The 27,663-nt window shown below is 44.8% G+C and overlaps 1 protein-coding gene across 4 annotated transcripts; it reads right to left on the minus strand.

Moving 5' to 3' along the window:
- Nucleotides 1-578: 578 nt before the first annotated feature.
- LOC124376334 (pancreatic secretory granule membrane major glycoprotein GP2-like) lies at nucleotides 579-27,445 on the minus strand. 4 transcript variants are annotated; one of them, XM_046835377.1, is made up of 11 exons: nucleotides 27,326-27,445; nucleotides 27,021-27,081; nucleotides 26,712-26,738; nucleotides 22,790-22,816; nucleotides 9,517-9,639; nucleotides 9,230-9,414; nucleotides 8,965-9,125; nucleotides 8,604-8,849; nucleotides 8,279-8,441; nucleotides 7,785-7,887; nucleotides 579-1,011 (listed from the first exon to the last, which is right to left on the minus strand). In XM_046835377.1, exons 2-11 carry the CDS (start codon nucleotides 27,055-27,057, stop codon nucleotides 1,004-1,006), a joined length of 1,080 nt encoding a protein of 359 aa, XP_046691333.1. In that variant the 5' UTR covers nucleotides 27,058-27,081; nucleotides 27,326-27,445; the 3' UTR covers nucleotides 579-1,003. The 4 variants fall into 4 exon arrangements, with proteins under 4 accessions (XP_046691333.1, XP_046691334.1, XP_046691335.1 ...); XM_046835378.1 differs by lacking the exon at nucleotides 26,712-26,738; XM_046835379.1 differs by lacking the exon at nucleotides 22,790-22,816.
- Between the last annotated feature and the right edge of the window lie 218 nt (nucleotides 27,446-27,663).

The raw sequence follows: 27,663 nt of genomic DNA on the forward strand, positions 1-27,663 counted from the left end.
CGCTTTTCCGGCGAATTGGCAGAGTGGAGCGGTTTAATATGGAGCGTGGGTGAATATATGAGCTTCCATCCCTCCTCATACACCACCAAAGCAGCTAAAATCGCGCTCCATATCTCCCTCTTGTCTGGGGACTCTCTCTCTCTCGCAGTAAGCTGTGGAGCGCATTCGGAGGGGATTTCCGCTCGTGCGCTGAGTGCCCTGGCCCTCCGGGCATCGGTGGGTTTGGGCCGTCAAATGCCGCCCCCTTTGGTGGCTTTCTATGCCTCCGCTCTCCCTGGAGCTCCAGGCATAACCATGCACACCTGGAGCTTGTTGTCACTCATGCCTCCGCTCTCTCTGGAGCTCCAGGCGTAACTATGCACACCTAAAGCTCATCATCACTCCACCCTGCTCCTACATAAACCCCTCTCCCACATTCACCCGCCGTTCGTTACTTGTCTCCCACCCTGACAAGTCCTTTGATGTTGAGAGAGTAGTCCGAGGTGCGCTTGAGGAAAAGCACAGCCGGTACAGGATAGCGGAGTCCGAATGGAACGGAACGCATAGAGTCATGCATGCAACAAAGAACAATAACGGACCAGGAGTGCGTGTGAACTTTATTTGTGTAAAGCTGGCCTGAGACAATGTCCATTGTTAAAAGCACAATTTACAGCCTGACTTTACTTAATGCTTACTTATTTACCTAACTAATTATTGAATTAGCTAAATGAAGAAATTCATCTCCCATCCAATATAATCTATGGTAAATTCTGATTACAAATCCCCAAATTACATGAATCTAAAACTCCCTTTTGGTTAACTAAATGTTAAATCATTAAAAGAGACAGAGAAAGAGATGCAACACTTTAAATAAGGATTATAAAGATTTTTATGATTTTGAAGCCAGAAATTGATTAATAGCTAAATTAAAAGTAGTATAATCATTGCTCTTAATGTTTACACTCAGAGAATCATCTTGGTGCTCAGGAAATCCATGAAGGGAAGTTTTTTATTCATCTTGAGCCTAAAAGCCTGTAAACAGCAAAAAAGAAAAAGAAAAAAAAGAATTTAATTATTCATATAAAAATTGTATTATTATTCAGTAGTGATCTAACATAGAACAATACTGTAAACTTAAACTGCACCATTGCCATCAAAGCATTGCTCTATTCATTACTCTATGAATAAACTCTGATTTTCTTTTCATTATATTTTACAGAAAATTCATATGTACACCATAGAGTGACATAATTTCCTGTGAAATTCTTTACCTTAGGACACATCATACCTTGGCAAATAAAATAAATTAAGTATAACTTCATTGAGCTGTATCTACACACATTTTAACCCTAATCATCAACACCAGGCTAATTGCCCAACCTGACGTCAGTTATAGTGGTTTTGATTACTTTAGAATAAGACCGTTTGTTTCTTTAAGATTCCATTATAAGTAGTTAATTGTGATCATTAAGAAGAAGTGTGGTGGTATAACAAAAACAGTGAAAAGAAAAAGCTGCCCATCCAAACTGGATGAATGAGCAGTGAGGGAATGGATCACATTACAAATTATCTTACAAATTCTACCCTCTATAGCAGGGTGGCAGGAAATAAATCTTTCCTAAAAAAGTGCCAAACTCAATCTTATTTGTGCTATACAAATGGCAAAAAGTTATGCTATGGTATGAAAAGACCAAAACTGATCTTTCTGAATTTCAAACACTGTGTTCGGCAAAATGCAAATGCAGCACACCACCCAAAACACACCAATACTACTGCAAAGCAGCAGGGACTTTGGACAATTGGTCAGGATTAAAGAGAAAACCGACAATTCTTAAGGAAAATCTGCTTTCCTCTGATAGGCAGCTGAAGATGGGAAGGATGGGGAAGACCTTCCAATATGAAAATGATAATAACATACCCCCAAAAGATCAATTTAATGTCTTAAGTATAGAAAGGTGAATGTTCTTGACTGACCGAATCAGAGCCCTGACTTAAATCCGCTAGAAAATCTTTGAATTGTAAAGACATTTTTCAACAAGATTAATGGCTGTACTTAAAGCAAAATGTGGTGCTAGAAAATACTAAATCAGGGGAATGATGACTTTTTGAGCCCTGTTATTTCATTAGTTTAAATTTTGTTTTATTATTTCGATTATTTTAAGGCAAAATCTGTAAATAAGGCTAAAAAAGATTTTTTATGGGTTTTGATTTCAGGTTGTACAACAAATAAAGTAACTTCAAATGGATGATTTTCATTCATTCTGGTTGCAGTTTGCATTTGATCACCATCAACGCACACCTTAACGATGGGTTACTTAACATAATCCCGGGTTCAGAGTGAGGTGTTTCACTATGGGATTCGCTTTGGGCGTGACCAACTACGGACCCCTTCTAACATCATTGCAGTGAGATTTCTACCTGTCCACATGCAAGGAGGGAAGTGCTGGTGAAACACCTCACTCTGTTATCAAAGAACCCAAGATTACGGTAAGTAACCCATCGTTCTTTTTCTAACTTCGCTTAGTGTTTCACTATGGGAGATATAGGCCACTCCCGGATTGCACACAATCCCGCCACACCCAATCATATGGGCTCCGGACGTCTGGCCCCCAGCACCGCGTGCGCCAAGAATGACTCAGACACATCCAGTCTATAAAACCGCACAAGTAGGTGTGCGATGTAACCCAACCAGCCGCTGCACAAATTTCCTGAACAGAAATACCCTTAAGTAGGGCCCATGATGTTGCCACCCCTCTAGTAGAGTGGGCCCTCAGGCCCGCAGGCACCTGAGAACCACAGCAATCATAGGCTAGAGATATAGCCTCCACAATCCAGCGAGGGGTAGCCTAAGACACAAACAGCTGGTCAGTCCTCCTGAAAGCCACTGTTCTCCTGACATACATATGGAGGGTCCGCACTGGGCACAAGGAATTCAAGGAATCTCTCCTCCTCCTGAGATGAGAACGGAGGAGGGTGGAAAGCCGAACGTTCTGTAATGGGACATCTATAAGAAGAATCCACCACTTTAGGCACAAACCCTGGGTTAGAGCGAAAGGAAACTTTTGTGAGCCCTGGGGGAAACTGTAAACAGGACGGACTGACAGACAGGGCTTGCAGCTTGCTCACACGCTTAGCTGCCACTAAAGCCACCTTTCATAAACCGACTAATTAAAGGGTGCCGGCCCAGAGGTTCGCTACCAAACCCGACATGACACGCAGAAATAGCTGCCAGATACACTCCTCAAAAACTCGCAATTTATTGTCATAAAGCGTGCGAGTAGACGAGGCCCTGGCACTCTGGATAGTGTGTATAACCGATGGGGGTAAAGGTCCCTCCACGGAGAGAGGGGCCACAGCTGCTGTCAGGTCAACCGTGGCCCATCTCTCCGTGGAGGGACCTTCTGTCCCAGGCGGGTGGGGAGATTTATTATCCGGACCCGGACAGGATAGCTCTCTGGGCCTGGCCCGTGAGAGGTGGAACTTGAGTGTGGCTGGTTTACCCCCATCGGTTATACACACTATCCAGAGTGCCAGGGCCTCGTTTACTCGCACGTTTACCGGTCTCCCTCTTGCAGCCTCGGCTGCGGCAAAACCCCGTTGCGCTAGCTGAAGGCGGGTTCTGAGACAGCTTGCGAAGCAAACAGAGGTTGAAAGCTTTGTCCTCTTGTTTCCTGAGAGTGCTGGTTTCTCTCATCTTTTCTAGAGCTGGACTGAACAAACCTTTAGCGGGGTCGTAGGCAGCATCCATGACCTCCGCTTTCTGTGTGTCACCCAAGCCTGACAGGTTAAGCCACAACGCTCTTTCACCTGACACAGCCAAGCCCATCACACAGCCGCAGCCCTGAACCGCGCCCCGTGAAGAGTGCAGGATTAGGTCGTTCACCACACAGATCTCGTCCCAAAGTAGCGGGTTAGGTATACCTGTGTCGAGCTGTCGTCCTATCTCCTCTAAAATCTGCGCCTAGTACGCGGACAGTGAAGTCACCACATTTAGCGAGCACAGTGACTGTGCTGCGTATTTATACATCCTCTGATGGATGGACGCCGTCAATCTCTCAATTTTTCCAGGCAGCGCAATTTAAGAGGAGGCAGAGATAGAACGCGGATTCAGATGGAGGTGATAAGCGACCAAAGGCTCCACTGCTGGGGGTCCGGCCAACCCTAGCTCTTCCATCCCCTGAATCTCCAGCTTGGAGCACCCTTTTGCGGGAAGCTTGCTCTTGAAGGGGCTAGACCAGTAACGAGACATCTCCTTCATGCACGGCGGGCAGCAGCTGTCTAGCAGCGGGTTGAGCAGGCAGCAGCCTTTTCCCGTCGTAAAGGTCGCTCACAGCTCCCTCTGCATATCGTGCAGGTTACCTTCCGCCTGTGAGGTTGCGTCACACGCGCTCTGGGGTCTCGACTGTTGGGCTGGGAAGGGACCACTGTCATCCTCATCCTCGTGTTCCATATCCAAGTCGAGGAGTTCAGAGTTTGCATCGCCCTCTGCGTCCTCGTCGCATGGTCGGTTCTCGTCCTCCGCGAGGAGGTTATCAAACAGAGGCGGCATGACCGTCAATTCGGCCTCCATCAGGTTCGCCCAGCTCGTGGGAGCTCGCGGCTAATGTTCGACGGCCTTAGACCTTGCGGTGGCGCTGAACAGACACGGGTCCTGTTGGTTAGCCACCGCTACTCTCAGCCGTCTCTCCAAATGTTTCACCGGCATTGGAGTGCAGTGAGCGCATGCTTGCGGGAGCATGCACGCGATGCACATCGGGTGAGGGTTTCTGCCCGAGATGGTTGCGTCACATGATGATGGACACCGGCGGGATGCAACCTCCCTGATCTTTGACTCATTCCCTTTGGAGGGGGGAATGACCATCGACATGGCTGAGTACGGAGAATACTAGACTCGTCACAACACGTTAGTCACGATCCTATATGACCGGTCTTGCGTTCTGTGGCGGAATCCAATGACGGCCCGCACGATGAACAGTTAAGCGAAAACCAGCCGAGAACTGGATGTGCTGAGAGAGCCTAGTGTAGTCCCTCACGGGAAGAAAGCGCGAATGATGTTAGACAGGGTCAACCTGAGGGATAAGGGTGCACAACAACCACACGGAGGAGTGCCATAGGGCCAACTGTTCTCCAGCACTTCATTAGTTATTCTGCCCCCCAGCCAACCAGGCCAGTGAGGAACTGTCCAGCCTCTGAGTCCCCTACAGCCCCACCACACACAGAGGCTGTCCTAACCCAATACAATGCTAATCTGACACAATCAGGTCAATATTTCTTTTTACATCATCATGAACAATTGTGCATTACCATCTATGCAGTCTACCTAGTTGTGCTGTTTAGTCGTTCCTCGTGTCAAGACTGGACTACCTCATCTTGCACCAGAACTAAAAAAACCCAATGCAGCTGCATGTCTTCTTTTAAGTTTCCTAGTTTCTCCCACACCATCCTATTGATAAACTACCTCTTTTGGCTTTCTGTAGCTGACAGTTCAAAGTAAATATGCTGCTGCTTGCCTACAAAGCTATAAATGAACCAACCTCACAGCACTGTTATTACACCACACTGGGCCAGGCTAACTTGGACCCCTACCACAATAACTGGTTCATATTTACATGCAGAATATGCAATAAACATGCAAATACGAGTCAAAATATGACTCTTTTTATCCATACATCACCTTCACACTTACACAAAACCATATGGAGGAGTAGCCTAGGGGCCCGTTGTTCTCCAGTACTTCATTAGAAAAATAACAACATTTAACTGTAATAAATGGATATTCGGTGCCATCCAAATATCCATTTAATCTCAGGGCTGTTTTCCTTGCCACAGTTGCCACCAGCTGTGTCATTAGCGAAAAATCTACAGTAACAAGGAGCAAACTTATTTATTCTTTAAATACAGACCCGTCACAGACCCGTCACGAGAGCGCCTCGCCGCCACAGACCCGTCACGAGAGCGCCTCGCCGCCACAGACCCGTCACGAGAGCGCCTCGCCGCCACAGACCCGTCACGAGAGCGCCTCGCCGCCACAGACCGCTCAGCCACAGAGTTCCGCCGAGGGTGCCGCTCAGCCACAGAGTTCCGCCGAGGGTGCCGCTCAGCTCCAGAGTCCCCCAGAGAGCTCAGCCCCGTTCCAGAGTCCCCAAGAGAGCTCAGCCCCGTTCAAAGGCCGCGAAGGGGTCGTCGTACCGCCGCCCGGCCGCGAAGAGGTCGTCGAACCGCCGCCCGGCCGCGAAGAGGTCGTCGTACCGCCGCCCGGCCGCGAAGAGGTCGTCGAACCGCCGCCTGGCCGCGAAGAGGCCGTCGAACCGCCGCCCGGGCGCGAAGAGGCCGTCGTACCGCCGCGAAGAGGGCTTCCCGGGCTCCCCAGATGGCGACGGCTCGCCCCCGGGCTCCCCAGAAGGCGACGGCTCACCCCCAAGTCCTCCTAAGGGCGAAGGCTCGCCCCCAAGTCCTCCTCAGGGCGAAGGCTCGCCCCCAAGTTCCCCGCAGGTCGACGGCTCGCCCCAAGGTCCTCCTCAGGCCGACGGCTCGCCCCCAGGTCCTCCTCAGGCCGACGGCTCACCTCCAGGTCCTCCTCAGGGCGACGTCGGGCTTCCAGGTTCCCCGCAGGGCGACGTCGGGCCTCCAGGTTCCCCGCAGGGCGACGTCGGTCTTTCAGGTTCCCCGCAGGGCTACGTCAGGCCTCCAGGTTCCCCGCAGGGCTACGTCGGGCCTCCAGGTTCACCGCAGGGCGACGTGGGTTCTCCAGGTTCACCGCAGGGCGACGTCGGGCTTTGAGGTTCACCACAGGGCGACGTCGGGCCTCCAGGTTCACCGCAGGGTGACGTCGGGCCTCCAGGTCCCCCTGACGAAGGCAAAGCTCTCCAGAGGCCCTCCGAATGTGTCGTTCCAGCTCAACGTCCTGCCGAGGGTGCCTCTGTGTTCCTGGTCTCCGCCGTGGACGCCGCCGCCTCTGGTCTCCGCCGTGGACGCCGCCGCCTCTGGTCCCCGCCAGGACGCCGCCGCCTCTGGTCCCCGCCAGACGCCGCCGCCTCTGGTCTCAGCCGTGGAGGTCGCGCCGCCGCTGTTCTCCGCCAGTAATCCGGCTCGGCTTTCGAGGGCCGCAGACCCGTCCCTGATCCCGACCGAGGACGCCGCTTTGCCTTGGGCCCCGTCCGATCTTCCCCTGTTCTGCTGCGATGCTCACAGGGCCTCCTTTGTCCCGGGTCGGTTGGAGAGGCCTTCTTTAGAGTGCCCCGGCCCGCCTGGCATTGGTGGGTTTTGGGGCGTCAGGTGCCGCCCCTGGAGGGGGGGGGTACTGTCAGGGATTCCCCTGCCATGCTCTCCTCGGCCGCTGTCAGAGATTCCCCTGCCACGCCCCCCTCAGTAGCTGTCATGGTTCCTCGTTATCCCGCGCCTGCCTGAACGACCGACAGCTGTGGCTCGTTACGGATCAGACCATATAGACTCACGTTCTCGAGTCACAGGTTCTTGTATTGTCATGCTGGTCATCTCCTGTTCCCGCGACTGCCAGCCTGCCCGCTGGTTCTGTTTTCAGACTCTGTGTCCATGTGCGGATTACTCGTTGCCGTTGCAGTTTACTTTCGTTTTCGGACTCTAAGTTTCGTTTTTGGATTACTCGTCTTGAGCGGATATTCTTGTTTGTTTTCTTGCCACGGCAACTGTGAGTGTTTTTTTGTTGAACTGACTGAATAAACGATGATTGAGTTATTTCCGCTTCCGCGTCCTGTCCGTCAGCCTGACAATATTATAGATTTAAAGAAAATTTGTATTTGAAAATGCATCTTTTTCTTTCTTTTTACCTTTGTTTTTAGTGGACCAAATAAAAGGCCCTATGGAGATGGAGGCACTATCATGGATGTTTGTAGATCTGCCTGGACGGCCGTGTTTTCTAGCGGGACAAACCTGTACAAAACACACAAAAAAGAGATTATTTTATTCTTTGTTCTTAAACAGTTTTATTTATATTACATTGTAATTAGCAAATGGATGAATTGGCCTGTGCTTGTCTTCAGCACTGTTTACTGATTAATGCTTTAGGATCATTATAATTTGAATAAGCTGCTTCCAGTTACCAGCCACATAGAGCCCTCTTCCCCTGTTTTATTAGTGGAAAAACAATAGCACTTTGTTTGTGTGTGTGTGTGTGTGTGTGTGTGTGTGTGTGTGTGTGTGTGTGTGTGTGTGCATTGAAGGTATTATTAGACGAGTGCTAATGCAGTTACTATTAGACAATCCTCACACTGAAGTCTTATCTTACATTCAAAGTTGCCTGTTCATCAAGCTCATAACTCACCACTGCACAGTTCTGATCTTTCAGCAAGCATAGGTGAATGCTGCAGTGAAGGAAGACCTTGGGTTCATCTTCATGAAAAGAAAACATCTTGAAAGAGAATCGTCCAGTTGTGAATAAACCATTCTTGAGAACCTCCACTGTGCGGTCTTTTGGATTAGGACACCTGAAAATATTTCATTTACCAGTTGGTTTTATTGGTTTCATTCATGTGTAAAAGATATCAAACATTGCATGCTGAGTAGCTTCCCCCTACTTAATTCTACTAGAAATACAGGCAGATTAAGGTTAGCTTTTAAGGTATCTATAGAAGGAAAGTGTTACTTACTTTTGAGTAATCAGATCCCAGTGGACAGGGTAGTGCTTCTCATTTACAGGTGTGGCCCAACATGTATCCATCACCAGGGCAATCTGACGACTGTCCACTCCTTGAACAGAGACTTCTATGTAGATTGATTCGCCCACCATTATATTCACACTGCCAGTGTAAGGGTGAGAGAAGCCAGCATCCATATAGGGAATCATTGTGACCTGGTACATGCCCACTCCATCTGGAATATGCCTGTTAACAATGCTTTTAGAAAGTACAACCACAGATGAATTAAAAATGTGTATACAAGTTTGGTGTTAGTGCATGTGTTACACTCTAATGCCTTACATAAAGGTTTATTATTCAACAGAACTCCTACCTCTGAATAGGGTTGAGCTCTGTGTCCATGCTTAATGTCTTATTGAGCTGATACACACAGGAGAAAGAAAGCTCCAGTGTTTTCTTCCTGTTAATAATGCCCCCTGCTGTGTCCAGCTCCCCTAGGATTCGGTTCTCATAGATGATATGGGTGCCATTGGCCTGTCAATATGGTTGAAAGTTAAAGTTAACTTTGTCTTTAACATCTCTGACTTCTTGATTTACAAATTTAAACCAATCCCAATTGCTTTAACAGCTAGGTGTACCGTGAGATGTGTGCCACAGATGTGGTTATCATTATCAAAGTGGAAAACCAGTCTGTCATTTTGGACTGTTCCTCTGCAGCTGGGGTCATTTAAGTGAAGTTTATTATCAGGAAATCCAGCTTCAAACAGCTGACAGCGGGACAGAGACATGGTGCCAGAGCTGCCATCACACATTTCAGTGGCATCTGATGGAAGAAAAGGTAGTTGGTCAGGAATGGTTTTGTGGGAATTAAAGCATTAATTATAACGTATGTTTCCACAGCAGTAATGTTTTAGAAAACTTGTACCGTAAAAATCAGGGTTTGGTCTGTGATGATCCACATTACAGAAGCAGCCATGGATGCCATTTTTCTCTCCACAATATTCATTCTCACTACAGCTCAAAATCTCGCAGGGTTCATCATCATGTTCTAATTAAAGGAAAAAAAATTTATATAATTAAAAGTATCTGATTACCATGTGACCTTTCATTGTACATCCTTAGTTATACATCACACATCAATATGGTTCAATATAATAATTTGATTAGTTCAAATACACAGGGCCACAAAAGTTTTCATATATATGATCAATTAACACGTTCCGAATCGTTTCATTTTCTATCTTATCAATATTAAATACATTTAATATCAATATCATAGCACTTGACATATTAATTATCTGCACTAATGCCCACAAATAGCATTTTTTTAAATCTCAGGTCTTGTTTGGCCTCTCTTTATCTCAAGGCTGGAGATCTTTAACATGAACCATACACGTCTGCTTCTGACCAATAGACCGCTTCAACTGATCCAAAATGAACTGCATTACTTGTTTTCAAGGTTTCTTATTTTTCCCACACCACTGCCTGTACCACCATCTTGCACCAGGCAGGTCTACTTCTAAGAGCCCTTCATACTAAACAACTGAGCCAGTATGCAGCTGCATGTTTAGTTTTCAAAGATTTTTCCTAATTTCTCCCAAATTAAAATATATATATATATATATATATATATATATATATATATATATATATATATATATATATATATATATCTCAATATAGTTCAATATAAATGAGTTATTCAGTTTAATACAATTGACAATCAAAAATTTAAGGAATTGATTTCTGAATCATTAATGAGAAATTGATTAAATATGTATGAACTGCAATTTATGTAGTTTCTTCTGTGGTTACATCCACTGCAAATAAACAACATTGTTATTGGCATTCAAATACACAAAACGGTTCATATTTAGCATACTGTCAAGTCAAGTCAAGAGTCCAGTCAAGAAGCTTTTATTGTCATTTCAACCATATATAGATGACGCAGTACACAGTGAAATTAAACAACGTTCCACCAGAACCCTGATGCTACATACAACAATAATCACAGGAGCAAAAAACACAGGGCTAAGGACTAGTAAGTGTCCTCGCCACATAAACTGCATGTGTGCAACCTGGTGCAAACAGTGCAAAGACAACACAAGACAGCGCAAGATAACACAGGACAGTGCAAGACAATACACAAAACACAAAATAGCTCAGCCAGTAAACCTGTTGAAACGGCACAAAGTGAACAGTAGCAAAAATGTAAACAAAATATTGTGCAAAAGAGCAAATAGCAGAAATTTAGGAAAGATGTGCGAAAAAATATGGTGCAAACAGTGCAAAGACAACATAAGACAGTGCAAAGACAACACAGGACAGTGCAGAACAAAACACAAAACACAACCAAGCTCTGCCAGTAAACCTGTTGTGACAAGACAAAGTAAACAAAATTGAACAGTACAAAATGTAAACAAAAATGTTGTGCAAATAAAAATAAGTCTGTCATCACTCTTGTGCCAGTGATCACTAGTGTTCCACTAACAGCTACTCTCCTATGCCATTCACCAGCCAAGCTTTCTGTTCTCATGGGGCTGCAGAGGGGAAAGAAACATTTAGGACAGCCAGCACTGTGTATCTCCTTCTCCTCATTCAGCCCTGTGTATCTCCTTCTCCTTATTCATCATTGAAAATGATTTATGATTACATTAATATGTGACAATCCTGTTCAGGGGAAGTGTGTTGCAGAATGGCTGCAAAGAAGTAAGGCTGAGTATTTGGTAAAAATTTTGGATTTTGGTGGCAGAGTCTGGCTAGAAAGATGTGGCTCTCAACTGAGATTTTTTGAATGGCCTCAACAACCGTCTGAAGGAAGAACTGGCCCACAAATATGAATCAACATGTGACTCAGGCTCTTTTCATTAGTACATATAATTTGCTCCTCTGCACAACAAGCACATGGAGGAGTGCCATAGGGCCAACTGTTCTCCAGCACTTCATTAGTTATTCTGCCCCCCAGCCAACCAGGCCAGTGAGGAACTGTCCAGCCTCTGAGTCCCCTACAGCCCCACCACACACAGAGGCTGTCCTAACCCAATACAATGCTAATCTGACACAATCAGGTCGATATTTCTTTTTACATCATCATGAACAATTGTGCATTACCATCTATGCAGTCTACTTAGTTGTGCTGTTTAGTCGTTCCTCGTGTCAAGACTGGACTACCTCATCTTGCACCATGCAGGTCTGCTTCTCAGCAGACCTGCAGAACTAAAAAAAAACAAATGCAGCTGCATGTCTTTTTTTAAGTTTCCTAGTTTCTCCCACACCGTCCTATTAATAAATTACCTCTTTTGGCTTTCTGTAGCTGACAGTTCAAAGTAAATATGCTGCTGCTTGCCGACAAAGCTATAAATGAAAAAAAATTACAGCACTTTCTTTACTGTCACCTAGGTAGTGGAATGAACTTCCACTTGATAAGCACCATTTCTAAACAGAGGCAAACTAAGCGGTCGCCTAGGGCTTAAACATCTGAGAGGATTCCAGTTAGCACTCCCTGCCCCTTCACCACCCTTGCTTTTGGGTGTAATTGGGTGTAATAACTCAAGAGGTGACTGTGTTCATTTTACTTTTATATAGCATGAGTGTTTCGTCGGCTGTTTAATTAACTTAGCTTAGTTACAAAATTGGTAGTTAGTTTGTGTGCGTTTGCACCTTGTGGTCAAGACAATGTTTAAAAAGGATGATAACTACTACACAAGACGAAACTGCGTAAGAAGTTTCGGGCATGTCAGGATCAAGTTTGAGGTTGCCGTAAAAGCTCTCACAGAGAAAGACGGAGTGTCCTCTTATGATTACGAACTGGCGAAAATTTTACTGCCACTTTAGCCATGCAGCCTTTCTACTTTGGGACACTCTTCCCACTACCATCCAGGCTGATTACAGAGCAGTGAAGGACAGACTGAAAGAGTCGTTTGGACAGAAACAGTTCATGAAGCAGTTTAAAGCTAGTTTATCGGCACGTCCACGCGCTGCACAGGAAAGCTTGGAGATTAATTGAGGTTACTAGGCTGGTGGACGAGGCATTTCCTGATTATAGGATTATGCAGAGTGAGGAGAAATTTTGTCGTTTTCTTGTTGGAATTGACCCGGTGCTGAGAGCAAAGTGCCATGAACAAGGAGCTTCTGATTTGGAGGAGGCATTAATAATAGCAGGCCGGTGTGAGAATGCCAGAGACGCTTTGAAAAATTAGTGCTATTATATTAATGGGTCTTCCACTGTTAATTCTAGGTCAATTGCTGCTGTTCAACTTCTTGCCGATAATAGTGGGCTGTATAGAGCAGTGGAGAGGTTGTCTGAGGGCATGAGGCAGCTGAGGATGGAGTTGAAATATGTGGGGGAGGAAAATTGCGAATTAGACTGGCCTTTGGTGGGATGGAAGAGTGCAGTGAAGCTTACTCACAGTCAAATAGAACATGCAGGTGCTACTGTGGTGGTCGTAGGTGCCAGTCATGAGGGTCTTATAATTCGCAAAGAGGCCATTCCTCAGAGTTCCGGTGGGCACATGCATGATTCTAAGAAGCGTGAAGTGCGTTTTATATCTTCTAGTATGGGAAACTAATTGTCACTGATGTTGGGGCCCAAACACCAGCTGACCAAAGCAAGAATTTAAAATCCTACAGGACAGGACATCTTGTTGCAACAAGGACTGCACCTGGGTGAGTTTTACAGGGTAGATAAATCTGAGTTTAAGCCTCTTCATCAATGTTCATTAAACTCAGTTGCTGCAGCCACATCGCAGGTGGCACCTTCAGTGTCCTTGGATGACTCACCAGTCACTGCCTCGCAAAGAGCTGCACTTTCTGCATTGTTGTTAGAGCACAATACGATCTTCTGCGCATCCGGAAGGATTGTTGGAAAGTGTACTTTTGTGAAACATTACATTAGAACATGAGACCAAGCTCCCATTAAACAATGTGCATACAATGCCTCACCTGGGAAAAGAGTCAAAATTGATAGACTAGTCACTGCCCTGCTAGTGAATGGTGTTATCGAGGAGAGCTGTAGTCCCTGGGCCTCACCTGTGGTGCTTGTGAATAAGAAATGTGGTGCATGGAGGTTTTGTGTGGAATACAGACGCTTGAACAGTGTCATAGTTAAAGACTCTCATCCTCTGTTGAAGTTGAAGTTGCTGAAGAGGACAGAAAGAAAACTAGCTTTACAACTGGCCGTAGACTCTTTCAATAGCGGGCTATGCCGATGGGTCTCTCTAACTCTCCAGAAACTTTCCAGCGCTTGATGGAGCTTGTTTTGAGAGGTCTTCCATGGCATCTGTATGGTGTATCTTGACAATGTTTTAATTTACAGCAAAACATTAAAGTAACAACTGTCGAGTTTAAAGGAATTGTTTAAAAGAATTGGGTCAGCAGGTTTGAATTTAAATCCGAAAAAATACCACTTGACTAGAGATCATGTGGTCTTCCTGGGCTTCCTTTTGTCCCAGAAGGGGCTTCAGCCGGATAGGTGAATCAAGAGTCATGTTAAGGGAAAAATTTGTTGATTTTAAATTTCATGAACATAGCGTGTTTCATAACATTCATTAACACATCTCAAAAAAGTTGGGACAATGCCATGTTTGCCACTGTGTGGCATTCCCTCTTCATTTTATAACAGTCTGCAAACGTCTGGGGACTGAGGAGACAAGTTGCTCAAGTTTAGTAATAGGAATGTTGTCCCATTGATGTCTAATACAGGCTTCTAGTTGCTCAAATGTCTTAGGTCTTCTTTGTCACATTTTCTTCTTTATGATGCGCCAAATGTTTTCTGTGGGTGAAAGATCTGGACTGCAGGCTGACCATTTCAGTATCCAGATCCTTTTTCTACGCAGCCATGATGTTGTAATTAATGCAGTATGTGGTCTGGCATTGTCATGTTGGAAAAATGCAAGGTCTTCCCTGAAAGAGATGACTTCTGGATGGGAGCATATGATGTTCTAGATCTTGGATATACCTTTCAGCATTGATGGTACCTTTCCAGATGTGTAAGCTGGCCATGCCACACGCACTCATGTAACCCCATACCATCAGAGATGCAGGCTTCTGAACTGAGCGCTGATAACAACTTGGGTTGCCCTTTCCTCTTTAGTCCGGATGACATGGCGTCCCAGTTTTCCACTTTGTCTATTTTAAATGAGCCTTCTAAGGGCCCAAAGATCACGGGCATCCAGTATGGTTTTCCGGCCTTGACGCTTACGCACAGTGATTGTTCTAGATTTTCTGAATATTTGGATGATATTATGCACTGTAGATGATGATAATTTCAATCTTTTGCAATTTTTCTCTGAGAAACTCCTTTCTGATATTGCTCTACTATTTTTCGCAGCAGCATTGGGGGAATTGGTGATCCTCTGCCCATCTTGACTTCTGAGAGACACTGCCATGCTGAGAGGCTCTTTTTATACACATACAGTTGTGTTCAAAATTATTCAACCCCCACTGAAATTGATTGTTTTGGTCGGTTTGACATTGATTATGATCATTCAGTCATCCTGCTTAAAATTAAATCAAAGAGGCACGTGTAGGTCAGACAAATATAACATAACATTTATAATGAAATAACCACAAATGTCTTTACTGAGCTCACATCATTATCAGTTTTATTCAACCCCCAAGTGACATTCAATCTTAGTACTTAGTACAACATCCTTTTATAGTTATAACAGCTTTTAAACATGAAGCATAGCTTGACACAATCATCATGGGCAAAAGCCTCCAGTTCAGTCACATTCTTAGGCTTGCGCACTGCAACTGCTTTCTTTAAGTCCCACCAGAGGTTCTCAATCGGATTTAAGTCTGGTGACTGCGATGGCCACTTCAAAATGTTCCAGCCTTTAATCTGCAACCATGCTCTAGTGGACTTGGAGGTATGCTTGGGATCATTGTCCTGTTGAAAGGTCCAACGTCTTCCAAGCCTCAGGTTTGTGACGGACTGCATCACATTGTCATCCAATATCTCCTGGTACTGAAGAGAATTCATGGTACCTTGCACACGCTGAAGCTTCCCAGTACCTGCAGAAGCAAAACAGCCCCAAAGCATGATTGACCCCCCGCCATGCTTCACAGTAGGCAAGGTGTTCTTTTCTTCATAGGCCTTGTTCTTCCTCCTCCAAACATAGCGTTGATCCATGGGCCCAAACAGTTCTAATTTTGTTTCATCAGTCCACAGAACACTATCCCAAAACTTCTGTGGTTTGTCCACATGACTTTTGGCATACTGCAGTCGACTCTTCTTATTCTTTGGGGACAGCAAGGGGGTGCGCCTGGGAGTTCTGGCATGGAGGCCTTCATTACGCAGGGTGCGCCGTATTGTCTGAGCAGAAACTTCAGTACCCACATCTGACAAATCTTTTCTCAGTTCCTCAGCAGTCACACGGGGACTTTTCTCCACTCTACGCTTCAGGTAGCGCACAGCAGTCGAAGTCAGCATCTTCTTTCTGCCACGACCAGGTAGCGTTTCAACAGTGCCCTTTGCCTTGAATTTGCGAATGATGCTTCCTATGGTGTCTCTTGGTATGTTTAACATCTTTGCAATCTTCTTATAACCATTGCCCTTCCTGTGAAGAGTAATCATCTGTTCTTTTGTCTTCCTGGACCATTCTCTTGACCTCACCATGTTTGTAACCACACCAGTAAATGTCTAGAAGGAGCTGAGTATCACAGTCATTTTAAAGCTGCCTAATTGGTGCTTATTAGGCTTTATTGCTGCTCCCTGATATCCACAGGTGTTTTCAATACCTGATTGAAAACACTTCATTGAACCTCTGTTCTTCAGAGTGGTAGTCTTTAAGGGGTTGAATAATTATGTCAATGAAGAATTCACAAAAGAAACATTTACTACTGTATTACAAAACTAATTGATGTCATTTTAGTTTACAGCATTGGGGGTTGAATAATTTTGAACACAACTGTATATACCCAGCCATTAGGGAGGCACAAGCCAGTGCACTCTTAGTGCCGGTCCCAACCACGGGTAAATGGGGAGGGTTGCGTTAGGAAGGGCATCCAGCGTAAAACATTTGCCAAATCAAATATGCGGATCACAAATGAGATCTTTATACCAGATCAGTCGAGGCCCAGGTTAACAACGACCGCCACAGGTATCGTTAGCCGACAGGGTACCGGTGGAAATTGGGCTACTGTTGGTCGAAGGAGGAAAACGAGAGGAGGAAGACGTCTACAGAGACGGCAGGAAAAGGAGCAGTGTAGTAGAGTGGAGGTTCGGGTTGGTACTTTAAATGTTGGTACTATGACGGGTAAAGGGAGAGAGACAGCTGATATGATGGAGAAGAGAAAGGTAGATATGTTGTGTGTTCAGGAGACTAAGTGGAAAGGGAGTAAGGCCAGGAACATTGGAGGTGGGTTCAAACTGTTCTATCATGGTGTGGATGGAAAGAGAAATGGTGTAGGGATGATTCTGAAGGAAGAGTACAGTAAGAGTGTAGTGAAGGTGAAAAGAGTTTCTGATAGGGTGATGAACATGAAGCTGGAAGTTGAAGGGATTATGATAAATGTCATCAGTGCCTATGCTCCACAAGTTGGCTGTGAGAAGAAAAGATTCTGGAGTAAATTAGATGAAGTGGTAGATGGTGTACCTAGGAAAGAACGATTGGTGATTGGGGCAGACTTTAATGGGGATGTTGGTGAAAGGAACAGAGGTGATGAGGAGGTGATGGGTAGGTATGGCCTTAAGGAGAGGAATGTGGAAGGGCAGATGGTGGTAGATTTTGCTAAAAGGATGGAAATGGCAGTGGTGAACACTTATTTTAACAAGAAGGAGGATCATAGGGTAACGTATAAGAGTGGAGGAAGGTGCACACAGGTGGACTATGTTCTATGCAGGAGATGCAACCTGAAGGAGATTGGAGACTGTAAGGTGTTGGCAGGGGACAGTGTAGCTAGACAGCATCGGATGGTGGTCTGTAGGATGGTTTTGGTGGCGAAGAAGAAGAGAAGGAGAGTGAGGACTGAAAGAAGAATAAGATGGTGGAAACTGAAGGAGGAAGAGTGTAGTGTGAGGTTCAGGGAAGAGGTCAGACAGGGGCTCGGTGGTGGTGAAGAGGTGTTGGGTGATTGGAAAACTACTGCAGGAGTGATGAGGGAGGCAGCTAGAAAAGTACTTGGTGTGACATCTGGAAATAGAAAGGAAGACAAGTAGACATGGTGGTGGAATGAGGAAGTGCAGGAGAGCATAGGGAGAAAGAGGTTGGCAAAACAGAAGTGGGATAGACAGAGTGATGAGAAAAGTAGGCAGGAGTACAAGGAGATGCGGCAGCAGGTAAAGAGGGATGTGGCGAAAGCCAAGGAAAATATATGAGGCATATGAGGAGCTGTATAAAAGGTTGGACACTAAGGAAGGAGAAAAGGATTTTTACCGATTGGCCAGGCAGAGGGACTGAGCTGGGAAGGATGTGCTGCAAGTTAGAGTAATAAAGGATGGAGAGGGAAATGTGTTGACTAGTGAGGAGAGTGTGTTGAGAAGATGGAGGGAGTATTTTGAGCAGCTGATGAATGAGGAAAATCAGAGAGAGAGAAGGTTGGATGATGTGGAGTTGGTAAAGCAGGATGTAGATAGGATTAGTAAGGAGGAAGTGAGAGCAGCGATTAAGAGGATGAAGAATGGAAAGTCGGTTGGACCAGATGACATACCTGTAGAAGCATGGAGATGTTTAGGAGAAATGGCAGTGGAGTTTTTAACCAGATTGTTTAACAAGATTCTGGAAGGTAGGAGGATGCCTGAGGAATAGAGAAGGAGTGTGCTGGTACCGATCTTTAAGCATAAGGGAGATGTGCAGACCTGCAGTAACTACAGGGGAATTAAGTTGATCAGTCACACCATGAAGTTATGGGAAAGAGTAGTGGAAGCCAGGCTGAGAGAAGAGGTGACCATCTGTGAGCAACAGTATGGTTTCATGCCAAGGAAGAGCACCACAGATGCCTTGTTTGCTTTGAGGATGTTGATGGAGAAGTATAGATATGGACAGAAGGAATTGCATTGTGTATTTGTGGATTTAGAGAAGGCGTACAACAGGGTGTAGAGAGAGGAGCTGTGGTACTGTATGAGGAAGTCAGGTGTGTCAGAGAAGTATGTGAGGGTGGTGCAGGACATGTATGAGGACAGTGTGACAGCAGTGAAGTGTGCAGTAGGAACGACAGACTGGTTCAGGGTGAGGGTTGGATTACATCAAGGATCGGCCCTGAGCCCTTTCCTGTTTGCAGTGGTGATGGACAGGTTGACGGACGAGGTCAGACAGGAGTCTCCCTGGACTATGATGTTTGCGGATGATATTGTGATTTGTGGTGAGAGTAGTGAGCAGGTTGAGAAGAGCCTGGAGAGGTGGAGATATGTGCTGGAGAGAAGGGGAATGAAAGTCAGTAGGAGTAAGACAGAGTACATGTGTGTGAATGAGAGGGAGGGCAGTGGAGTGGTGCGGTTGCAGGGAGAAGAGGTGGAGAAGGTGGAGGAGTTCAGGTACCTGGGGCCAACAGTGCAAAGTAATGGAGAGTGTGTTAGAGAAGTGAAGAAAAGAGTGCAGGCAGGGTGGAGTGGGTGGAGAAGAGTGACAGGAGTGATTTGTGATAGTAGGGTATCTGCAAGAATGAAAGGTGAGGGAGGCGAGATTGAGATGGTTTGGACATGTGCAGAGGAGGGATATGAATTATATTGGTAGAAGAATGCTCAGGATGGAGCCACCAGGTAGGAGGAAAAGAGGAAGGCCAAGGAGAAGGTTCATGGATGTGGTGAGGGAAGACATGCAGGAAGTTGGTGTGAAAGAGGCAGATGTAGAGGACGGGGTGGTATGGAGACGGATGATCCGCTGTGGCGACCCCTAATGGGAGCAGCCGAAAGAAGAAGATATACAATCATGTTGCCAATTGACCTAATAAGTTGCAAATTGGTCCTCCAGCTGTTCCTTATATGTACATTTAATTTTTCTGGCCTCCTATTGCTGTCTTTAACAACTTTTTTGGAATGTGTAGCTCTCATTAAATCCAAAATGAGCCAATATTTGGCATGACATTTCAAAATGTCTCACTTTCAACATTTGATATGTTATCTATATTCTATTGTAAATAAAATTAGTTTATGAGATTTGTAAATTAATGCATTCCTTTCTTATTCACAATTTGTACAGTGTCCCAATTTTTTTGGAATTGGGTTTGTATATATAGCTGACACAGTACACAGTAACATGAAACAACGTTCCTCCAGAACCCTGATGCTACATAAAACAACATAAAACAACAATCACAAAAATGGAAAAGCACAGGGCTAAGGACTAGTAAGTGCCCTCACCACATAAAGTGCATGTGTGCAACCTGGTGCAAACAGTGCAAAGACAACACAAGACAGCGCAAGATAACACAGGACAGTGCAAGACAATACACAAAACACAAAATAGCTCAGCCAGTAAACCTGTTGTAACGGCACAAAGTGAACAGTAGCAAAAATGTAAACAAAATATTGTGCAAAAGAGCAAATAGCAGAAATTTAGGAAAGATGTGCAAAAAAATACAGATAAGGGGAGAAACTGGCTGTCTCCTTCTGAAGTCAGAGCTTTTGTTGGACTTTGCTCCTACTACCGACGATTCGTAAAAGATATTTCGAAACATGCAGCTCCGCTTAACCAGCTTCTGGGCAAAAATGCAACTTTTGACTGGACAAAAGATTTGTGAACTGGCATTCAATTACCTGAAAAATGTGTTAACCTCTGCCCCAGTTGCGACACTGCCTGATATTAATATGCTTTTTAGAGTCTACACTGATGCTTCAAAATATGCTGTCGGTGGAGTGCTTGAAATGGGCTTGAACATGTGGTAGCATATGCCAGCCAGGCATTGAACACTACACAGAGACGCTCGTCTACTTTTGATCGCAAGTTATGGCCGATTGTGTGGACAGTAAGAGAATTCAAACACTACATTGGACTTTCATTATTTATCATTATCACCGACCATCCTCTCTTGTCCGTTTGACGGATGGCCATTGATGATGATCCGACTGGTAGGAGGGGGAGATGGATCTTAGAGCTGGATCCACTGGATTGGACAATCATTCACAAAAGTGGGCATCACTACAAGAATACGGAAGCTCTGTCCAGACATCCTGATGTGCCTGATTGGGATAGCATGAGTCAAGGCAGTGAAAGATTCTACTCAAACTTCTGTGTGCTCAGATTGGGTGTCGGTACCGGACTCGAACGTTGTTCCACAAAGTAGGCTCTGTGTACATGATATGTCATATGATGCATCGAACCTGAGGGAATTGCAACATTCTGACTCCGACATTGGGGCTGTCCCACACTTGGTGCAGCTGGTGCAATGCCCACCTAGAAGACACTTAAAAGGGCTCTCTAAATGCCTGAGAAACTCTGAACCGAGTTTAATCACCTTTCAATAATTGATGGATTATTGTGTCATTCTGTTGTCTCTTACCTTAAGAGTGACCCAGACATTCAGTTTGTTGTCCCTTCTACCCGTGTACCTGACATACTTTTGCAGTTACATGGGGGTCCGGCCGCAGCCCATTTCTCTGCTGCGTGTGGGGGAGAAAGCGAGACTTGAACTGGCTTTTCTTGTTTAAGGACATCAGAGAGTTGTGTAAGCAGTGCCGTTCCAACACACCGTGCTCCAATGGGCGGTTCGAGTACCACACGTCCATTTGAGAGAGTAGCTACGGACATTTTGGAGCTTCCTTTGACTTCAAAAGGCAATCGCTATGTGCTTGTTGTGGAGGACTATTTCACTAAGTTTATTAGTTTGTATGCTCTTTCTTATTAATCTGCACAGACTGTTGAGGACTATTCAAGGACTTATGGTATTCTAGAGACTTTACATTCTGACCAAGACTGTCAGTTTGAGGTGGATATTGTTCAAAGATTGTTTGGTAAATGCTTGGGATTCGGAGTCAGATGGGATGGTTGAACGTTTTAACAGGACTTTGACCGATCAATTAGCAGAAACACTGTTGACATATGGTGGGGAATAGGACAGCTTTGTGAAACATGTAGCGTTTGCTTACAACACCTCACAACTCGAGCACTAAATTCACACCATATTTCCTAGATCATGCACGGGAAGCAAGGGTCCCTGTCGACGTTTGGATACCTGTCCTTGCATTTGATTCACAATCATCAGACTGCTCTCTGCCTTCAGTAGAGCACGCATGAACAGTGAGGAAGCAAATAAACGGCAAAAACTCTACCATGATGAAAGTGTTTCTCCCAGTCTCTGAGTCCCCTCCAGATCCACCACAGACAGAGGCTGTCCTTCCCCCACACATTGCTAATCTGACAAATTCAGGTTGATATTTCTTTTACAGCATCATGAACATTTGTGCATTTAAATCTATACAGGCCACTTAGTTGTGCTGTTCAGTAGTTTCTCATGTCAAGACTGGACTACTTCATCTTGCACCAGGCAAGTCTGCTTCTAAGAGCCATTCAAACTGAGCAACTGATGACTGATTGACTACTTTGAACTGTCAGCTATAGGAAGGCAGTGGAGGTAACATGGCAAGGAGGTGGTGTGGGAGAATTTAAGAACCTTGAAAACAAAAGGTGTAGCTGAAAGCTGGGCATGTCAGTGGCAAAGGACATTATTTTGTGTATTTGAATACCAATAACAATGTTGTTTATTGCAGTGGATGTAACCACAGAAGAAACTACAGGTTTATAAATTGCAGTTTATACTGTACCTTCAGATAAACCCAAGGAACAATTAAAACATGCTGGAGGAAGGATCCTCTTGTCAGGAATCCACCTGCCATGCCCCCTTTGGCAGCTGTCGTTGCCTCCGCTTTCTCTAAAGCTCCGGGCTTCAATCATGCACACCTGGGGCTCATTCATCTGCTCATCACCAGCCCCTACATAAACCCCTCACTTCCACCCCCTCACCATCCGTTATTGTTTGGTTGTTCATGTTCATGTATGTGTCGCTGCGCATGTTCCTACACCGTCTGTTCCTCCCGGACTCCGCACTCTCTCCACGGCTGTGCGTTCTCCCAAAAGCGCACCCTGGATTACCCCTGTTTATGTGTATAACTTTATGTTCATTAAATGTTCAGCGGTTTCTACTCCGGCTTTCGCCTCCGCATAATACCTCTAAGACAATTGACAATCAAACATTTAAGGATTTGATTCCTGAATCATTAATGAGATATTGATTAGATATGTATGAACTGCAATTTTCTTTACCTGAAGTTTCTTCTGTGGTTACATCCACTGCAATAAAAAAACATTGTTATTGGTATTCAAATATACAAAATTGTTCATATTTAGCATACTGTACTTGTATCTATTTGAATAAGTGTCTTCTTCTTCTTCTTCTTTCGGCTGCTCCCATTAGGGGTCGCCACAGCGGATCATCCGTCGCCATACCACCCTGTCCTCTACATCTGCCTCTTTTACACCAACTACCTGCATGTCTTCCCTCACCACATCCATGAACCTCCTTCTTGGCCTTCCTCTTTTCCTCCTACCTGGTGGCTCCATCCTCAGCATTCTTCTACCAATATAATTCATGTCCCTCCTCTGCACATGTCCAAACCATCTCAAGTTCGCCTCCCTCACCTTGTCACCAAAACATCCTACATGCGCTGTCCTCTAATAAACTCATTTCTAATCTTATCCATCCTCGCCACTCCCAACGAAAACCTCAACATCTTCAGCTCTGCTACCTCCAGCTCCACCTCCTGTCTTTTACTCAATGCCACTGTCTCTAAACCATACAACATCGCAGGTCTCACCACAGTCCTATAAACTTTCCCTTTCATTTTGCAGATACCCTACTATCACAAATCACTCCTGTCACTCTTCTCCACCCACTCCACCCTGCCTGCACTCTTTTCTTCACTTCTCTAACACACTCTCCATTACTTTGCACTGTTGACCCCAGGTACCTGAATTCCTCCACCTTCTGAAGCTCTTCTCCTGCAACCGCACCACCCACTGCCCTCCCTCTCATTCACACACATGTATTCTGTCTTACTCCTACTGAGTTTCATTCCCCTTCTCTCCAGCGCATATCTCCACCTCTCCAGGCTCTTCTCAACCTGCTCCCTACTCACAACAAATCACAATATCATCCGCAAACATCATAGTCCAGGGAGACTCCTGTCTGACCTCGTCCGTCAACCTGTCCATCACCACTGCAAACAGGAAAGGGCTCAAGGCCGATCCTTGATGCAGTCCAACCTTCACTCTAAACCAGTCTGTCATACCTACTGCACACTTCACTGCCATCACACTGTCCTCATACATGTCCTGCACCACCCTCACATACTTCTCTGACACACCTGACTTCCTCACACAATACCACAACTCCTCTCTTGGCACCCTGTCGTACGCCTTCCCTAAATCCACAAATACACAATGCAATTCCTTCTGTCCTTCTCTATACTTCTCCATCAACATTCTCAAAGCAAATAAGGCATCTGTGGTGCTCTTCCTTGGCATGAAACCATACTGTTGCTCACAGATGGTCACCTCTTCTCTCAGCCTGGCTTCCACTACTCTTTCCCATAACTTCATGGTGTGACTGATCAACTTAATACCCCTGTAGTTACTACAGGTCTGCACATCTCCTTTATGCTTAAAGATCGGTACCAGCACACTTCTTCTCCATTCCTCAGGCATCTTCTCACCTTCCAAAGTCCTGTTAAACAATCTGGTCAAAACCCACTGCCATCTCTCCTAAACATCTCCACGCTTCTACCGGTATGTCATCTGGTCCAACCGACTTTCCACTCTTCATCCTCTTAATCGCTGCTCTCACTTCCTCCTTACTAATCCTATCTACATCCTGCTTCACCAACTCCACATCATCCAACCTTCTCTCTCTGATTTTCCTCATTCATCAGCTGCTCAAAATACTCCCTCCACCTTCTCAACACACTCTCCTCACTAGTCAACACATTTCCTCTCCATCCTTTACTGCTCTAACTTGCAGTACATCCTTCCAGCTCGGTCCCTCTGCCTGGCCAATCGGTACAAATCCTTTTCTCCTTCCTTAGTGTCCAACCTCTCATACAGCTCCTCATATGCCTTTTCCTTGGCTTTCGCCACATCCTCTTAACCTGCTGCCGCATCTCCTTGTACTCCTGCCTACTTTTCTCATCACTCTGTCTATCCCACTTCTGTTTTGCCAACCTCTTTCTCCTTATGCTCTCCTGCACTTCCTCATTCCACCACCACGTCTCCTTGTCTTCCTTTCTATTTCCAGATGTCACACCAAGTACTTTTCTAGCTGCCTCCCTCATCACTCCTGCAGTAGTTGCCCAATCATCCAACACCTCCTTAACACCACTGAGCCTCTCTCTGACCTCTTCCCTGAACCTCACACTACACTCTTCCTCCTTCAGTTTCCACCATCTTATTCTTCTTTCAGTCCTCACTCTCCTCCTCTTCTTCTTCGCCTCCAAAACCATCCTACAGACCACCATCCTATGCTGTCTAGCTACACTGTCCCCTGCCAACACCTTACAGTCGCCAATCTCCTTCAGGTTGCATCTCCTGCATAGCACATAGTCCACCTGTGTGCACCTTCCTCCACTCTTATACGTCACCCTATGATCCTCCTTCTTCTTAAAATAAGTGTTCACCACTGCCATTTCCATCCTTTTAGCAAAATCTACCACCATCTGCCCTTCCACATTCCTCTCCTTAAAACCATACCTACCCATCACCTCCTCATCACCTCTGTTCCCTTCACCTACATGCCCATTAAAGTCCGCCCCAATCACCAACCGTTCTTTCCTAGGTACACCATCTACCACTTCATCTAATTCACTCCAGAATCTTTCCTTCTCCTCCATCTCACAGCCAACTTGTGGAGCATAGGCACTGATGACATTTATCATCATCCCTTCAACTTCCACCTTCACGATCATCACCCTATCAGAAACTCTCTTCACCTCCACTACACTCTTACTGTACTCTTCCTTCAGAATCACCCCTACACCATTTCTCTTCCCATCCACACCATGATAAAACAGTTTAAATCCACCTCCAATGTTCCTGGCCTTACTCCCTTTCCACTTGGTCTCCTGAACACACAGCATATCTACCTTTCTCCTCTCCATCATATCAGCTACTTCTCTCCCTTTACCCGTCATAGTACCAACATTTAAAGTACCAACCCGAACCTCCACTCTCCTACACTGCTCCTTTCCCTGCCGTCTCTGTAGACGTCTTCCTCCTCTTCTTTTCCTCCTTCGGCCAACAGTAGCCCAATTTCCACCGGTACCCTGTCGGCTAACGATACCTGTGGCGGTCGTTGTTAACCCGGGCCTCGACCGATCCGGTATGAAATTCTCATTTGTGATCCGCATATTTGATTTGGCACATGTTTTATGCTGGATGCCCTTCCTAACGCAACCCTCCCCATTTACCCGGGCTTGGGACCGGCACTAAGAATGCACTGGCTTGTGCCTCCCTAATGGCTTGGTTCTATTTGAATAAGTGTATGCCACTGATATCAATAAAATAAATTTTACATGAATGAATCCACAGGAGTCTTACTGTTTGCAAAATAATTTACAGTACTAAAAGTTGTAAAACATATATGTAAAACTTCTATTTACAAACCCTGATCCATACCGTGTCATTCTTGCACCAAATGATCTCTAGTGTTCCATTACTGGCCACAATACCATTGTCAGGGAGAATCCTGCTTCTCCTCTCATGCGTGCCCCACCCGCACGGAGCGCATCGCCATCATACTAACCACCTACACCTGGCACTCATTGCCTGCTGCTATTTAAACCCCCCACTCTCACTCACTCAGTTATTGAACTGTATGCGTTTATCTCGTCTGACTTTTCGAGCCCTCTACAGCCGCGCTTTCATCCAAGTTTGCTTCCTGCCATCTTTATGTGCTGTATGTTATCTCCACGTTAAAACTGAAGTGAACTGCACTCCAGCTTCCGCCTCTGTTCTTCACTGCATAACAACCATGGAATCTACAATGTAGGAAATTAATCTAATTTATTGGATTTAATAAACTCAGCTAACCTGCTTTTCAACCGGCTAGTTAATTTAACATCTTTTCAGTCTTCCATGTACATGCTGCCGAATACACAGAAATGTATTGCATTCGTCATAAATAAAATATAATTACTTGGTTCTTGGCCTGTAGTTATTCCCACTGCAATAGAAAAAATTATAACATTGTTAAGAACATTAATAAAATTACTGTCCTCAGAGTCTCCAAACATTGGGGAAATTAAGACATTTTTAGCAAAGTGTCTTCCGATTTGTTTATTTTATATAAACTATGTATAAAACTAAGTAAAGGTAGCCTTTAAGAACACTACCTAATGTAGTGTTCTTAATGTTCCCATTTTGAAATGTGGCATATAGTTAAAACAAACATTCTTTTCCACAGTATATCGAGACAGTTTAGAAAAATAGGCAGTCAGAATCTTACCATAAATTATCAGCACACAGAGTATTTGGAACCTCATCGTGTATGAATGTGTTAAAAACACCTACCATTTGAAAAAATAAAAACATTGCAAAATGCATTATTATTTGTAAATTAAAAGTAACTACTATGATTACTATCATATTAAGATATAATATTATAATAATTAACATTTTTAATCATAAAACATCAAACACTTTTTTCTAACACATATTACAGTTTTTATTACAATCATTTAAATAATCACATTACCAAGTTAACCTCATGTATAAACAGCTTTTAACAATAAAAACATTTTATTTACTTACCTGCAAAGTTAATGCAAAGAAACCTCAGAATTCTCTCTCACTCCTTCTCTCTCTCTCTCTGTTTGTGTGTACTAATGCCTTTCCTAATCTACCTGTACCTCTTCTGTAGCAACATCTTTATGCTCAGCATCATTATTTATATGTACTTTTCAAAATAAATGTGTGTGGACTATTATTAACAAGGAATCCAGAAACAATGTCCTCAACCAGTTCTTAGACAAGTTTCAAACTTTAACTTCCTGGTACCGTTGCCAAATCAGTAATTAATAGTATAAAGTGACTTTTGTGAATATATATATATATATATATATATATATATATATATTTTTTTTTTTTTT

This window comes from Silurus meridionalis, chromosome 22 (genome assembly GCF_014805685.1).
Source record: "Silurus meridionalis isolate SWU-2019-XX chromosome 22, ASM1480568v1, whole genome shotgun sequence".
In the NCBI taxonomy this organism is placed as follows: domain Eukaryota; kingdom Metazoa; phylum Chordata; class Actinopteri; order Siluriformes; family Siluridae; genus Silurus; species Silurus meridionalis.

Excerpts from the sequence above, each read along its gene's own strand:
- LOC124376334 (XM_046835377.1), bottom strand. The coding sequence starts at position 27,057 with ATGAGGTTCCAAATACTCTGTGTGCTGATAATTTATG. Across the intron at positions 9,415-9,516 it reads ACCAAACCCTGATTTTTACG|ATGCCACTGAAATGTGTGAT; the intron begins GTACAAGTTTTC and ends TTCTTCCATCAG. Across the intron at positions 9,126-9,229 it reads TCTGTGGCACACATCTCACG|GCCAATGGCACCCATATCAT; the intron begins GTACACCTAGCT and ends CCATATTGACAG.